A 15292-nucleotide genomic window follows, 5' to 3' on the forward strand; every position below is an offset into this window, starting at 1 on the left:
AGATGAAGCAAAATGACTGGCCTTACTATGAATCCTCTATACATAAATCATCCCTGAAAGGTTTCCACCATTAATATGCATGACTTGTCAAGAAACTGCTATGAAATGTCGGCAAGGTGACAGATTTGGTGTAAGAGAAAAATAATCAGAAATTATTAATTTATGTGTTTAAAAAATTAAAAAAGACCCTTTGATGTGCACATTATAGACCCACTTTTTACGTAGCCACATTATGTTAAATCACTGTAATGTACATATCGCAGTCTCTATATTGCAATATCACATTACTTGTGATCGACTGTATGATCGAAGCAGGAATACTTAAAGCACGCATGCCAGAACAATGCAGCCTTAAGAACGGCTGCATCTTTAACACGCAGGCCTTTACAACGCCTAAAACCTTGCCCCTACCTAAAACTGCCCCGAACCCAGCCCTTCCCACCCTGAGCCCTAAAACTTTCCACAGCCCCTTCCCCCAGCCCTGAACCCTAAAACCCTAGCCCAACCCTTACAACTACAGCAACCCCCCAGCCCAGAGCCCTAAAAACCTGCCCCAGCCCTCACAACTACCCCCCACCCCTAATAACAATTACCCAGATCCCCCACCCCACCCTAAGCTCTAAAAAAACCTATCCCAACCCCCTACCCCTAAAACACAAACTACCCCGACCTCCCCACTCGCACTGAGCCCTAAAAAAAAAAAGAAAACTACCCCTGCCCCTATAAACTAAGCTATACCAACACTCCCCACCCACCCTGAGCCCTAAAACATTTCTTCCATAATAAGTGTACTGCTCCGACCCCCCAATCTAGGCCCTAAAAAAAATATATATATAATTATCCCCACTCCTGCCCCTAAAAACTAAACTACCCCGACCCCCCACCCACCCTGAGCCCTAAAAAAAAAAACTACCATGACACCCACACCCCAGCCCCTAAAAACTAAACCACCATGACACCCCCATCTGTGCCGAGTCCTAAAACCTTCCTCCCCAAGAAGTAAAAAGAAAGAAAAAAAAATATCCAAACCCCAGCTCCTAAGAAAACATTTGCCCAACCCTCCACCCACCCCAAGCCCTTAATCTACCCCACCCCAAACAACGACCCCCCCCAATCCTGTCCCAGCCCCACTTACCTCACATGTGTTCTCTCCTGATCCACTCCGCCCTTTTCTGTGCCTTAAGCACACATATGCGATGTTCAGCACATGCGTGGTTAAGGCACACAAAAAGGAAGTTGTTGTTCCGGTTACGCTTGCGTGGGAAACGTCCAGGTTGTTCACAACACGTTGTTTATGACGTTTCCCATGCTACACTTGTTAAGAGAACTGTTTTGCCTATTACAGTAATTAACGCATCATTTGTAAATCTACTTCTGTGTATGCTAATAGCAGAACTTGTATTAGGTTGACGTACAGGACACTGTATCCTATGCTTAAATTAAGGCACTTTGGGTCAGCCTCCTTCACCCCTTGGCTTCTTCTGTTCTGGAACCTTCAGCCATTTGCTTGAGACAGCTTAGAGCAATCCACTGGAGCATTTTGGTTAAGGGTGGGCGGAACTCGTAGAGTTACAGAAAAACTCAGCGAGATTTTGCAGAATTCTGCCAGCGCGCAAAAAATATGCAGCTTGCACTGCAATTTAGCAACGGTAGCGCGAGCAGTGCAGTAAATCAGCAGGAACAGCATGATGCGTTGCACTAGAGCACGCAGCGATTCGAGTTGATTTTGCTGCCGCTCAAGTAGAAAATCTTGTCGGAGAAAAATTCTGCCACGCAGTGATTTGGTCAAATCGTTTTTCTACAGCCTATTGGAGTGTGTCCTTCCGCCACCACTGGAAAGAATAATAATTTATTTTACATCTGAAATCAGACAGCGAGCGGCCTGTTAGCACTTGGGAGTAAGAGCTGACAAAAGCATCAGGAAAAATCAATGCAATGGAAAAAAAGGTTAACTTTATTTTCTGTAGCATCTATTTTCAAACGCTTTTCTCAGCGCTCACTCTCCAGTGCTGCTGCACCACTCGCCGACTGACTATAAACAGGGAGGGCTAGCTTATATCAACATTGTACATGCTCTTATGTTGTTTTACTGTTCCAGGACTGCCACCACACTGATATCAGGCCCAGGAGTTCTGTATAACGGTGTCTTTCACCACTCATTACAGGGTGAACACTACCAACATTCCTCAATAACAAACCAAATAATATGTGACTGGGTAACTAAAGTTACTTACCTTCGGTAACGCTTTTTCTGGTGGATACAATAGCTACCTGTGGATTCCTCACCTTATGAATTCACCCATGCGCCAGCATCCAACGGAAAATCTTCTTCCCAGCTCTCCACGTCGACGAGGACGTCACAATTGCAAATTGCATGGCTCCATGCGACTTCGTCTGACGTCACGGTGCCAATAAGAGGCCCTTGTCGGCGTGCTGACATCAGTTTCACCCATTTTTTACGTGCCTTTGAGGCGGACAGGTGAGAACCGACTCCACAATGACCCAATAAATACATATATACATAAAGCCTTCATGATGCAACATAATCAAAACCATCATTTATATATATATATATATATATATATATAGGAAAATTATCGATATATACATACATTTATACAACCACAATTCGGAGTGCAATCAGACAGGCAACAGGGAGGCGGGTGGGACTGTGAGGAATCCACAGTTAACTATTGTATCCACCAGAAAAAGCGTTACTGAAGGTAAGTAACTTGTTCTTCGGATGGATACAAACTACCTGTGGATTCCTCACCTTGTGAGCAGAGTCCCAAAGCAGTACTTCACTCGGAGGTGGGTGCCTGTCTGATTACACCAAGAAATCCTGCAAAACAGATCGTGCAAAATGGCCGTCCCTCCGAACCGCAGAGTCCAAGCAGTAATGCTTTGCAAAGGTATGGAGGGACGCCCAAGTTGCCGCCTTGCAAATATCGACCACTGGAACCCTCCTTGCTAGGGCCGAAGTAGCAGACTTAGCCCTGGTGGAGTGGGCTCTGATACATTCAGGGGGAACCTTTTTCGCCAACGAGTAGCAGATCTTGATACAAAGGATAACCCACCTGGAGACAGTTCTTTTATGGACTGCTCTGCCCTTCCTCTGTCCAACGTACCCCATGAACAGCTGATCTTCCAGGCGAAAGTCCTTCATCCTTTCAATGTAGAAACTAAGCGCCCTTTTAGGGTCCACCTGGTGAAGCCTTTCTTCCTCCTTCAAGGGGTGAGGAGGAGGGTAGAAAGAAGGAAGGGTAATACTCTGCCCTATATGAAAAGGAGTGACAACTTTTGTCAGGAAAGCCGCCCAGCTCTTTCAACACCACTTTATCTGGGAAAAACAAGGTAAAGGGGGGTTTTACAGAAAGAGCTTGGAGCTCACTAACCTGCCTAGCAGAGGGTATGGCAACTAGAAAGACTGTCAAGCACTAAAAACCTTAACGGGCAAGAGTGCATGGGCTCAAAAGGTGACCCCATTAAAAAGGTCAAAACAAGATTTAGGTCCCACTGAGGCAGATGAAAAGGAGTGGGAGGAAACTTATTAATTAAACCCTTAAGAAACCTAACTACAATAGGTGATTTAAACAATGAGGGCTGATCTGGGAGACAAAGAAAGGCTGACAGAGCAGCTAAATAACCCTTAACCGTAGCCACTGCACCACCCTTCTTTGCTAAGTCCAAAGCAAATAATAAAATATCAGAAAGGTGGGCCTTCAAAGGATCAATTTGCTTTTCTCCACACCAAGCCACGAATTTTGCCCACCTAGCGGCTAAATGGCCTTAGTGGAGTGTCGCCTGGCCGATAAAATAACATCCACTACATCTGGTATGAGAGAAAGGGAACTCAGGTTGCCCCGTTCAATCTCCAGACATGAAGGTGCAGGCTCTGGAGGCGACTTCGAGAGGAGGTCTGCCCTGAGAGGGAGACGTAGCGGAGGGCACTTGGAGAGTTGCAGAAGGTCTGTGTACCACACCCTTCTTGGCCAATACGGGGCTATTAAAATAACCTGAGCCCGATCTTGGCGAATCTTTCTCAGAACCCGAGGAATCAAGGGTATGGGGGGGAAACGCATAAAGCAACTGGTTGCACCAAGAGATCTGAAATGCGTCCCCCAAAGCTCCTTGCACCAGATACTGGAGGCTGCAGAATGACGGGCAGTGCACATTCTCCAGAGTGGCAAACAGATCTATCATCGGCGTACCCCACACCCGAAAAATGCACAGGACCAGATCCGGATGGAGACGCCACTCGTGAGCACCCCGGCCACATGATTTGCTATCAAACAAATCCGATGATCCTGAAGCCAGGACCAGAGTCACAGAGCTTCTCTGCAGAGAAGATACATTCCTACTCCTCCCTGCTTGTTTATATACCACATCGCAGTGGTGTTGTCCGTCAGGACCTGAACTGACTGACCGCGAAGGGACGGGTGCAAGGCCTTGAGAGTTAAGTGTATGGCCTGCAATTCCAACCGACTGATATGCAAAGTTTGTTCCACTGGAGACCAATGACCTTTGATCTCCAGGTCCCCCAGATGAGCTCCCCACCCTAGAGTGGAAGCATCAGTCATGACCGTGGCCACCGGCGGCGGCAGTGAAAACGGCCTTCCTTGATAAAGGTTGCCGTCCACCATCCGCTGCAGCATCTCTCGAGATCGTTATCGACTCCTCCAGATCCCCTTTGTGTTGAAACCACTGCCTGCGGAAGCACCATTGGAGAGCCCTCATGTGCCAACGTGCATGAGTGACCAACAGAATGCAAGAAGCGAACAGACCGAGCAGGCGTAAGACCTTGAGGACTGGAACAACCGCTCCATTTTGAAACATTGGAATCAACGCCTGAATATCCTGGAGGCCCTGAGGTGGAGGATAGACCCGATTCAAGGTTGTGTCCAGCACTGCCCCTATGAACAGGAGGTGTTGAGAGGGCTCCAAGTGAGATTTGGGTACACTGATCGAAAAACCCAGCCTCAACAACAACTGAGTTGTCATTCGCAAGTGACGCAACACAAGCTCTGGAGACTTGGCTTTGATCATCCAGGTAAGGGAAATACCGATATCCCTTCCCTTCTGAGACTTGCTGCCACCACTGCCATCACCTTTGTGAAGACTCGAGGTGCTGAAGTAAGACCAAACGGGAGGACCGCAAACTGGTAGTGTTGCGACCCCACCACAAACCGGAGATACTTCCTGTGCGACTTAAGTTTAGGGATATGAAAATACGCATCCTGCAAGTCGACAGACACCATACAATCCACTTTGTTCAACGTCAGAAGTACCTGCGCTAGAGTCAGCATCTTGAATTTCTCCTGTTTGAGGAAACAATTCAAAATCCTCAGGTCTAGGATTGGTCTCAAACGACAGTCCTTCTTGGGGATCAGGAAATATCTTGAATAACAACCCTGACCCCTTTCCTGCTCTGGAACCAACTCCACCGCACCTTTTGATAACAGGGTCTGAACTTCCTGTTGCAACAATAGGAGATGGTCTTCTGAACAAAACGAGGGACAGAGAGGGATGGGAGGAGGAAACTCCTGAAAAGTGAGAGCTTATCCTTTTCTCACAATGCTTAGCACCCATGAGTCTGATGTAACCAACTCCCACTTGTGGAGAAAAAGACGTAATCTTCCCCCTACAGGAGAAGTATGGTCGACAAAGGGGAGAAAACTAGGGCTGCTTCCCTTGCTGTTGTCCTCCAGAGGAAGAGAATGACGTAGGGTGCTGCTGGGTGGCCCCTCTCGTTCTAACCCTCCCCCGCCCTCTAAAGGACCGATATGGGAGACTGGTAGGCTGCTGGACTGAGGACTGGGGTCTCCCTCGATAAACTTCCCCACTACCAAAGCCCCTAAACCAACGAAAGGACCTAAAAGGGGTAGCAGAGGAGGCTTGCAATCCTAAAGACTTTGCTGTGGCCCGGCTGTCTTTAAAGCGCTCTAGGGCAGAGTCTGCTTTATCTCTAAACAGTTTTTACCCATCAAATGGCAAATCCAACAAGGTGGTCTGTACATCTGAAGAAAATCCAGAGGACCTTAACCAAGCGTGCCTCCTAGTAGCAATAGATGTACCCATTGCCCTGGCCACCGAGTCCCTAGAGTCCAGGCCAGACTGAATTATCTGCTTCGCCGCAGCCTGCGCATCAGACAGGAGTTCCCCAAATGGCCTCTGTATATCTTGCGGCAGATCAGGAACCATGGCTTTCGCAGAATCCATGAGGGCGTGGACAGCCTTGAGAGCCATGCTGCAAGAAGAAAAAAGTCTTCTTTGCGGATTGCTCTATCCGCTTGGATTCCCTGTCAGATGGAATCACAGGGAAAGAGCCAGGAGCAGACCTTGTAGAGCAAGAGGCCTGGACCACCAAACTCTCCAGGGTAGGGTATTGCGATAAAAACCCCGGATCACCAGGCGCCACTCTATATCTTCTTGCCACAGCTCTATTCACCGCAGGAGACGAAACCGGCTTCCTCCACAGTTCTAAAATGGGTTCCGTAAGAGCCTCATTGAAAGGAAGCAAAGGGTCTGCAGAAGCCGAAGAAGGATGCCTCACTTCCGTTAATATGTTCGTTTTACTTGTGCAGCAGGCAATGGAAGTTCTAAAAAGTCTGCTGCCTTCCTGATTACCGTGTGAAACAAAGCTGCCTCCTCCGTAAATTCCCCCGGTGAAGACAAGTCTCATTCTGGGGAAGTTTCCAGCCCACTGGCCGATTCCAAACCCTGATACTCTCGACAATTTCTCCTTCCTCCAACTGCCTTTGATGTTCCTCCTCTTCCAAGAGACACAAGGCCTTCCTGCGTGACCTTAATCGACACCGGCTTCAACACCTGACGAGGCACCGGAGAGGAGGGTTGACTCAGCTGGACTCCATCACCCAGGTCCGGCTCCAGCACGGATCCTAATGGCGCCGAAGATGCATGTGACTCCACCATCGGCGCCGGCTGACAGGGTGATGATATCGGCGCCATAGATGTAGTTGGCGACGTCATGGGATTCATAGGACCTCGAGGCGATTTCATCGGCGCCGGTCCGGTACCCTCAGCCGGATAGAACGGCATAAACGGCGCCGCCTTGTACAGAGCCGGGGAGCTCAAAGAAAATGCCAATGGACCCGTGGGACCAGCCGGTGCACCAGTAGGGGCCATGGCGTTGAACATATTAAACATGGCATTCAAGAATGCCGCCGGATCCGCTTCCGGAGCCGGGAATGCAGGATACCTCTGGTATTGTTGCTCCTGTACTTGCTGACCATCTGACTCCAGAGCAGCCGGTGAAAAGCGTGGACTGTCCTGAGGTTCCACAACCGTAAAGACGGACTGCGCCGGAGAAGCCTCAGGACTCTGGGGTTGCGGAGACACCGTTGGACTCACCTCCCACGTCGCAGACGAGATGGAGACCTTGATCGGCTCCGAGCCGAACGGCGCAGAGTCATGACAGCGCCGTTTCTTATGCTTCTTTGAAGAAACGTGGGAAGAGGATCTTCTATGGCTCCTATGACCCTTCTTCGTTTTTGCCAAAAAGAGTTTGGCCTCCCTTTCCTTTAAAGCCTTAGGATTCATGCTCTGGCAAGACGCACACTCCTCGACGTCATGCTCAGAGCTAAGGCACCAAAGACAATCGTCATGAGGGTCAGTGACCGGCATGTGACCGCCACACTCTCTGCAAGGCTTGAAACCGAACTTCCTCGGGGGAGACATTGTAACTACAAAGAGTAACAAGAGGAAACCTCCAACAGAAGCGAGAGCTAGGAGAAAACCGTTAGCGTCGAAGGCACGGAAAAAAGCGAACTGACATCAGCACGCCGACGAGGGCCTCTTATTGGCACGGTGAAGTCAGACTGAGTCGCGTGAAGCCGTGCAATTGTGACGTCCTCGTCGACGTGGAGAGCCGGGAAGAAGACTTTCCGTTGGATGCTGGCGCAAGAGTGAATTGATAAGATGAGGAATCCACAGGTACTTTGTATCCATCAGAAGCTAGTATTTACATGCATCCCCCCCACTTTGCGGAGGCATCCACAGATGGGAAGCACAGTCAGTTGGAAACCTGTTGAACTGGGAAACAGGTGCTAACAAAAGCATCTAAAAAAAGATGCCACAGAAAGGAAAGCAAATACATTTTACTGGAGCAATATTTTTGTCAGATATTTTATCTGCGTTTTGTTCCCAGCAGCTGCTGGATAAACAAGCATTGTCAAAGCCAATAGGTCTGATGTTTGTATTCCAACCCCATACAAAAATAGAACCTTTTGACTTTGTTAATGCTTGTTTGGAACACTTGCTTACCACTGCAAATATTTTCGCTTCCTGGAACATCTCTTTTATAACTGTGCTGTGAACAAATCCCTCACGGTGCCCAAGGGGATTTCAATTTCCTTGGGCTCCGTGAGGCCTTTTATTTATTTTTTATTAGAGCATTCTGCCCTCTAGTGGCAGAACGTTCTAATAGCCTTATAGCCCTCTGTAGCTGGGCTATACTGGCCTTAAAGTACCTGCTCCCTTGCTAAAGGCCCTTCCTTGCCTTCGGCTTGGGTCTTTAATCCTGGGACGGGCCTTGAATTGCTGGTACTGCCCACTATGGAGGGATATAAGTGTATAATACACCCTAGTCCCAATTGTTTGCTTTACTTTGATTGTTATATTATTTGCCTCGTCCACTTTCATCCAGTGAGCTGCATCCCTCTTTAGCCACTTGCTCCTCTTTTTTTCATATGTCTGTTAGTACATTTTGGGGATCCACCAGAGGACTCCAACTTAGTACTTTATAAAACCAATCACAGATCGCCTCTCTTCAATTAGCTAATTTTAAGTTTAAGGGTTCACTTCATGACCTCCGACGTTAGCGGTGTTCAAGATGCTGGTCAACTAAATCACACATACTACACAGCAACTTCTACTGAACTGCAGTTTCTAGTCTTTGCAGCTCAATAACCTCACTATGGCCATGCCAAAAACAACAACAAATAACAACCCCAGATCAGCATCTACCAAAGTCCAATGCAGAAAGAGAGAGTACCTGGAACATGCTCCCAGTCAGTGCCTACGGGCATTTCCTCTGTAATTCCTACTCGCACATGAACATTCCATCTGTTATCTGTGGCCCACAACATCCGATCATTGGGGCTTGAGTGGACACTGATCAGGTTCATACCTACAGGCTAAAACATAAACATCTGAATTAATATTAAAACAGCTGTACAATATGGATGATATTAGATACATTTTCAAATGACTCTTTGCTTTAAATTGAGACTACATCTACAGGTAGGCTACTCCACTGTGCATTAAAGCTTTTAGCTAAAAAGATACTCTGCAAAGAAAGCAAAGAAAATTAGTTACTTACCTGTAACTGCAGTTGTCCAGTATTGGTATCTTTCATAGATTCACATGCTTGAATCATCCCCGTCGTCGAGGTGGGAGCCTCACGGTAAACTTAAATACATAAAGCAGTAAGTCAGTAAAAGTAAAACCAGTAGGCCTCATAGGGTATTTTACAGTCTATCCACTTTGTTTTGTGAAAAAGACCCAAACTTCCGTATCAACCAATCAGGATTCAGCCCCTCCCAAACACTCCCAACAGAGGCTGAATTCCCTCAGATTTTCTAGTAGGAGTGTGAAGTTTAATATCTGGATAATAAAATAGGGGAGCCTCTGAGGGGAGGAGGGTGGGTCGCATGTGAATCTATGAAAGATACCAATACTGGAGAACTGCAGTTACAGGTAAGTAACTAATTTTCTTCTCCAGTATTGGATCTTTCATAGATTCACATGCTTGAATCAGAATAACGAGCAGTAATGTTTTCTTAATTAGTGAATTACATTGACTGTAATTTTATCGTAATTTTATAAGTGATGTGAGTCACATTAGTTCAGCTTTATCCATCCACGTATATATCTATTTATATATATATATATATATATATATGTATATATATATATATATATATATATATGTATATCCATAGATATCTCAATAGAAGAGCAATAGCAAAGCTGCGTGGCAGAAAATTTTGACACAATCTGTTTTGTCATTATTTTGAAGTCTAGGACATGTTAACACAATATAACAAGCGAATAATCAGAAGCACATCATTAGAGTAAGACACACTGTGAGATAAAATTAGATATTAACTAGAGTAAGAACCAATATTGAACATACCTTGAGTATGGTGGTGGGATGTGTAAGAGGCTCACCTTAACGAAATAGATGCCTCAGCACTGCCTGTCCCACTGCTGTATCGACGTTTTTAGTTTCCTCGAGGCAGTAATGCCTCGTAAATATATGTTGGCTGGACCATGTTGCTGCTCTACAGATGGTATGTAGTGTACACCTGCAAAGAGTGCAGCCGAAGTGGCTACTGATCTTGTAGAGTGGGCTCTCACCTTGGTGTGGAGCGGTTTTCCTGCTTTTGAATGGCAGAATTGAATTGCCAGGCCAATCAATCTTGCTATAGTCTGTTTGGACACCGCATGCCCCTTTCTTGTTCCGCCAAATGCTATAAATAATTGATCAGACTGGCGGATGGCTTGAGTTTTCTGTAGATAAAATTTTAAACATCTTTTAATATCAAGGGAATGTAGCGTCTTTTCGGCTACTGTTTGCGGATTTGGAAAAAAGGTTTTCAGGATGACTGGTTCATTCAAGTGAAACGTTGAGGGAACTTTCGGATGAATTTAGGATTTGTTCGCAGGATCACACCTGAGTTTGTGAATTGGAGGAAAGGCTGTTTGACAGTGAAAGCCTGAATGTCGCTGACTCTTTTGGCTGAAGTAAGAGCTAGCAGTAACGCTGTTTTCCAGGAAATGAATTTTAGATCAGCTTTGTGGATCGGCTCAAAAGGAGCTTTCATGAGCTGCATCAACACAACATTCAGGGACCATAATGGCAGAGGTTTTCTAACTGGCGGGAAGACCCGAAAAAGGCCCTTCATGAATTGCTTGACAATTCTTGTGGAACACAATGAGACTCTGTGTGGTGATCTGCGGTATCTGGAGATTGCTGCCAGATGTACCCGAATGGAGGAATATGCAAGTCCTGATTTTGCCAGGAGCAGGAGATATGGAAGTACCTGTTCTGGAGGAGAGGACAAGGGATGTATATCTTCTGCTGCACACCATATACAAAAACGTTTCCATTTAAGTTTATAGGTTTTGTTGGTAGTGTCAGCTCTAGCTTTTGCCAAGATGTCTCTACACTCCGGGGAAATGTTGAGATTCAAGTATTCATTGTATTCAGGAGCCAAGCCGACAAATGAAGAGACGACGGATCTGGGTGTCTGACTTGTCCCTGGTGCATCGTTAAAAGAGTCGGACTCTGTCTGAGTCGTAGATGTGGCCGTTCGGAGAGCATGAGGAGCTCCGTGTACCAGAATTGTCTGGGCCATCTGGGAGCTATGAGCAGAAGGCGACACCCCTCTGACTTCAGTTTGTTGATGACTCTCTGGATGAGCAGGATCGGAGGAAAAGCGTAGGCATAAACTCCGGACCATCTCATCGAAAACGCATTCCCCCACGAATCTTTTTGGGGAAGCCAACTTGCGTAGAACTGGCATTTCTTGTTCTCGAGAGTGGCAAATAGGTCTAGGTTCGGTTTGCCCCATAATAGAAAAAGGCTGTAGAGAGTTTTTTGGTCTAGCTCCCACTCGTGATAAGGAATCACTGTCCTGCTCAGGGTGTCTGCTAGAACATTGGTTTGTCCTGGCACATGCTCCGCTTTGAGTGAAATATTGTGCTTGATGGCCCATGTCCAGATTTGCTGTGCTAGCTGCGAGAGTTGTAGGCATCTCGTGCCTCCTTGCTTGTTTAGATAAAACATGCTGGTTGTGTTGTCTGTCCTGATTAAGACGCTTGAATTTTGTATTTTTGGCAAGAAAGCTTTTAGAGCTAAGTGTATTGCCTTGAGTTCTAGGTAATTGATGTGGAGCTGACCCTCTTTCGCATTCCAGGTTCCGCTGATTTGCAGGTTCTGGCAGTGTGAACCCCATCCTTCGAGAGAGGCATCCGTTGTTACTATGTAACCTGGTGTTTGAAGAAGGAATGACAGTCCGTTTGACAAATTGGTTAGAGTCGCCCACCACCTCATGTTTTTCTTCATTAGAGGCGTTGTGCAAATCTTGTCTTCAAAGGAACCGTTGATCTGGGTCTATTGTATGTCCAATTGCTCTTGCAGGGGTCGCATATGGAGCCTGCAATCTGGGACTAGCGGAATGCATGATGATATCATCCCGAGCAATGATTTGTAGATGCGGACTGAAATGAACTTTTTTCTGGAGAGCCTGTCTGCCAAGGAGGTTAACTTATGTTTCCTCTCGTGAAATGGGTACGCTTTGTTGCGGACTGTGTCTAGTATTGCTCCCAAGAAACCTAATACCTGTCTGGAGTGGAGCTGAGATTTCTGGTAGTTGACTACAAACCCCAGGCTGTGTAACAAGTGAAGGCAATAGGAGATATGACTTGTTACTTGCGACTTTGAGGGTGCCTTTATAAGCCAGTCGTCTAGGTAAGGGAAGACCTGGATACCTGATTGGCGGAGATGTGCTGCCACCGGAGCCAACAATTTTGTGAAGGTTCTAGGGGCTGATTTGAGACCGAATGGGAGAACCCGGAATTGGAGGTGCATACTTCCCACTCTGAACCTTAGGAATTTGCGATGGCTGCGATATATGGGGATATGAAAATAAGCATCCTGGAGGTCTAGGGATGCCATCAGATCTCCAGCATTTAACAGACGCAGGACATCCTGCAGTGTCACCATCCTGAACGACTGTTTCTTTAGAAACTTGTTTAGTGCTCTTAAGTCCAAGATGGGGCACCAGTCTCCTGAGGGTTTCTTTACAAGGAAAAAACGGGAATAGAATCCTCTGTTCTTTTGAGATAAAGGAACTGGTTCTATCGCTCCTTTTCTCAGCATCACTCTTACTTCCTTGAGGAGTTGGTTTATCCTCGGAGGCGGTGGGCCCGATGAAGGAACAATTGGTGGTGTTTGTGTGAATTCCAGAGTATGACCTCTGGCCACTACATCGAGTACCCATCTGTCCGATGTTATAGCCTTCCATTGGGGGAAATAGAAAGTGATGCGACCTCTGATCCTCGATGTAGGTGGGTGGGGAAGCGTTGAGATGACCGGCGGGTCATTGTTTTCAGCCCGTATCTCTTCCTCGGGCAGCTCCTCTTCCTCTAGCTGGATGTTTGCAAGCTGCGGACGGTGGTAGTCTATAATGCTGCTGTTGCTGGTGGTACTGATGTCGTGATCCTGTGGAGGAAGACTGATATTGGGATCTGTATTGTTGGTATCCACCTCAAAAGGAGTAATTTCCTCTACCCCTTGCTCCACGAAAAGGTTGTTTTTGATATTGCAGGGTACCTAGGGATTTTGCCGTATCGGTATCCGTTTTGATAGCCTGCAACATGTTGTCGACATGTGTACCAAACAAACTTTCTCCATCGAAAGGCATGTCGAGAACACGACTTTGGAGTTCCGGTCTGAATGAAGTAGCCTTAAGCCATCCTTGCCTGCGCAGGACTGCTGCACCAGCTAATTGTCTGAAGCCGGTGAGAGAAATGTCTATTGAGCTGCCTATAATCTCTGCGGAGACCCTTTCTCCCTCCTGCAAGACCTTTTTTGCTTCCACCTTAACGTCTTCTGGCAGTAGATCTAAAAAGGCAGACATGTCTGCCCACATCTGGCGATCGTACCTTCCCAGGATGGTGAGGGAGTTAGCCGCCTTAACTGTGACCGCTGCAACAGAGGAGAATTTCTTGCTGATATTGTCTAATCTCCTCCCTTCCTTGTCTGGGGGAGACGCTATAGGTGCGGAGGGGTTTTTGGAACGTCGCTGAGCCGCCTGTGATATAACAGAATCAGGTTTTGGCTGTGAGACTAGACAGGCCGGAGAATCATCTGGGGCCTTGTACTTTTTCTCCAGTCTTGGCATTTGTGAAGGCACTGTTGCCGGATTTTTCATTGCCTTCAAACCCTCCTGCCATAAGAAATCTACAATGGGTATAGCTCTTACCGATCTCTTTGATGGCTCTTTGAAGTCGTACAAAAAACATTTGGTTTCATGAGAAACAATTGCCAGGCCAAAACGTTTTGCCGCTCTCTCTATTAAATTATGGAAACCTCCTATGTCCTCTGGAGGAGAATCTATCGGGCCTGCTGGCAGTGGAGATGGTGTGGGGACAAGATAATCATCCCATTCACTAGCCGCCGAATCTCTTAGCTCACCTCTTCCCTTTCGTCGTCTGAAGAGGGGTGAGCTTCCTGAGTTTGGCTAGTTACCAGTATGCTAGCCTGTGGTGTTTCCAAAAGATTAGTAGCCTGAGTTTGCCGAGGTGTCTGGTAGCTCTCAGGTCTAGGTGGCGTGGACTGAGTTGATGGTGGAAACCTTCTATAGTAGTCATTCAACATATATTGTAGATCTGCTACTAGTGTGCTAGGCATAGCGAGGGGCGATGGTTGTTCTGCCTGCGGATAGGATGTTGAGGCATAACTAGGCTGGTAATTCTGATCCTCCTCATCATCAAACTCTTGGCATTTGACATTGAGTTGGGACGGGCTACCAGCTGCCCCAAACATTCCGTCGTTTTGAGAGTATGCATCATCATCTAAAAGATGCTGTGGTGGGTATGGCAACACTTTACTTGGTGAGGTATGCATTGGCAGAATATTAGACGCCTTGTTCCCCATGTTAATAAGTGAAAGGGGTAAGAACCTGGTGGAGTCGTCCTGATGATATGAGGAATGGTGCGGCGAAGTATCCAGGTAGGTGGATGGCTTATACACTGTTAGTGCTGTGGACGATATGATCGTCGACGGGTGTCTCGTCGACGGTTCTCTCGTCAATGACTCTCTCGTTGACGGTTGCGTCATTGACGGCGTCTTCGCTGACGGGTCCTTCGTCGATGGTCCCTTCGTCGACGGGCCCTTTATAGACGAGGGTTGTTTCGTCGACGTATCTTCTGTAGGTGCCGTCGTCGGCAGTGCCTTCTTAAACCTCATTGGGAGGTGCTTCATAGATGGGAGTGCCCTGGTCGATTGGTGAACCCAGGAGGCGTCCGCCGTCGACGATGTGGTTGCCGACGAAGCTTTCTTAAAATATTTTGCCGTAATTATCGTCGTCGACGATAACGGCGACGACGTCATAATCATCGGCGAGACCGGTGTTGTGAACGTCGACGACACTGTAGTAGATGTTACCATCGACACCGTCGTCGACGGGGTGGTCGTCGACGGTTGTTTTTTCGCTGAAGAGACTTTTTCTGGCTCTTTTTGAGGTGACAGAGACAGGGATGC

At 47.1% G+C, this 15292-nt stretch overlaps 1 protein-coding gene across 1 annotated transcript in view; it reads right to left on the reverse strand.

Moving 5' to 3' along the window:
• TECPR2 (tectonin beta-propeller repeat containing 2) overlaps positions 1-15292 on the reverse strand; it is a 657145-nt gene that overhangs the window by 38639 nt on the left and 603214 nt on the right. Inside the window, exon 19 of the mRNA XM_069207305.1 lies at positions 9014-9155. Coding sequence (XP_069063406.1) covers positions 9014-9155 — 142 coding nt within the window. The remainder of the gene's footprint in view (positions 1-9013; positions 9156-15292) is intronic.

Source organism: Pleurodeles waltl, chromosome 9 (genome assembly GCF_031143425.1).
Source record: "Pleurodeles waltl isolate 20211129_DDA chromosome 9, aPleWal1.hap1.20221129, whole genome shotgun sequence".
Lineage (NCBI taxonomy): Eukaryota > Metazoa > Chordata > Amphibia > Caudata > Salamandridae > Pleurodeles > Pleurodeles waltl.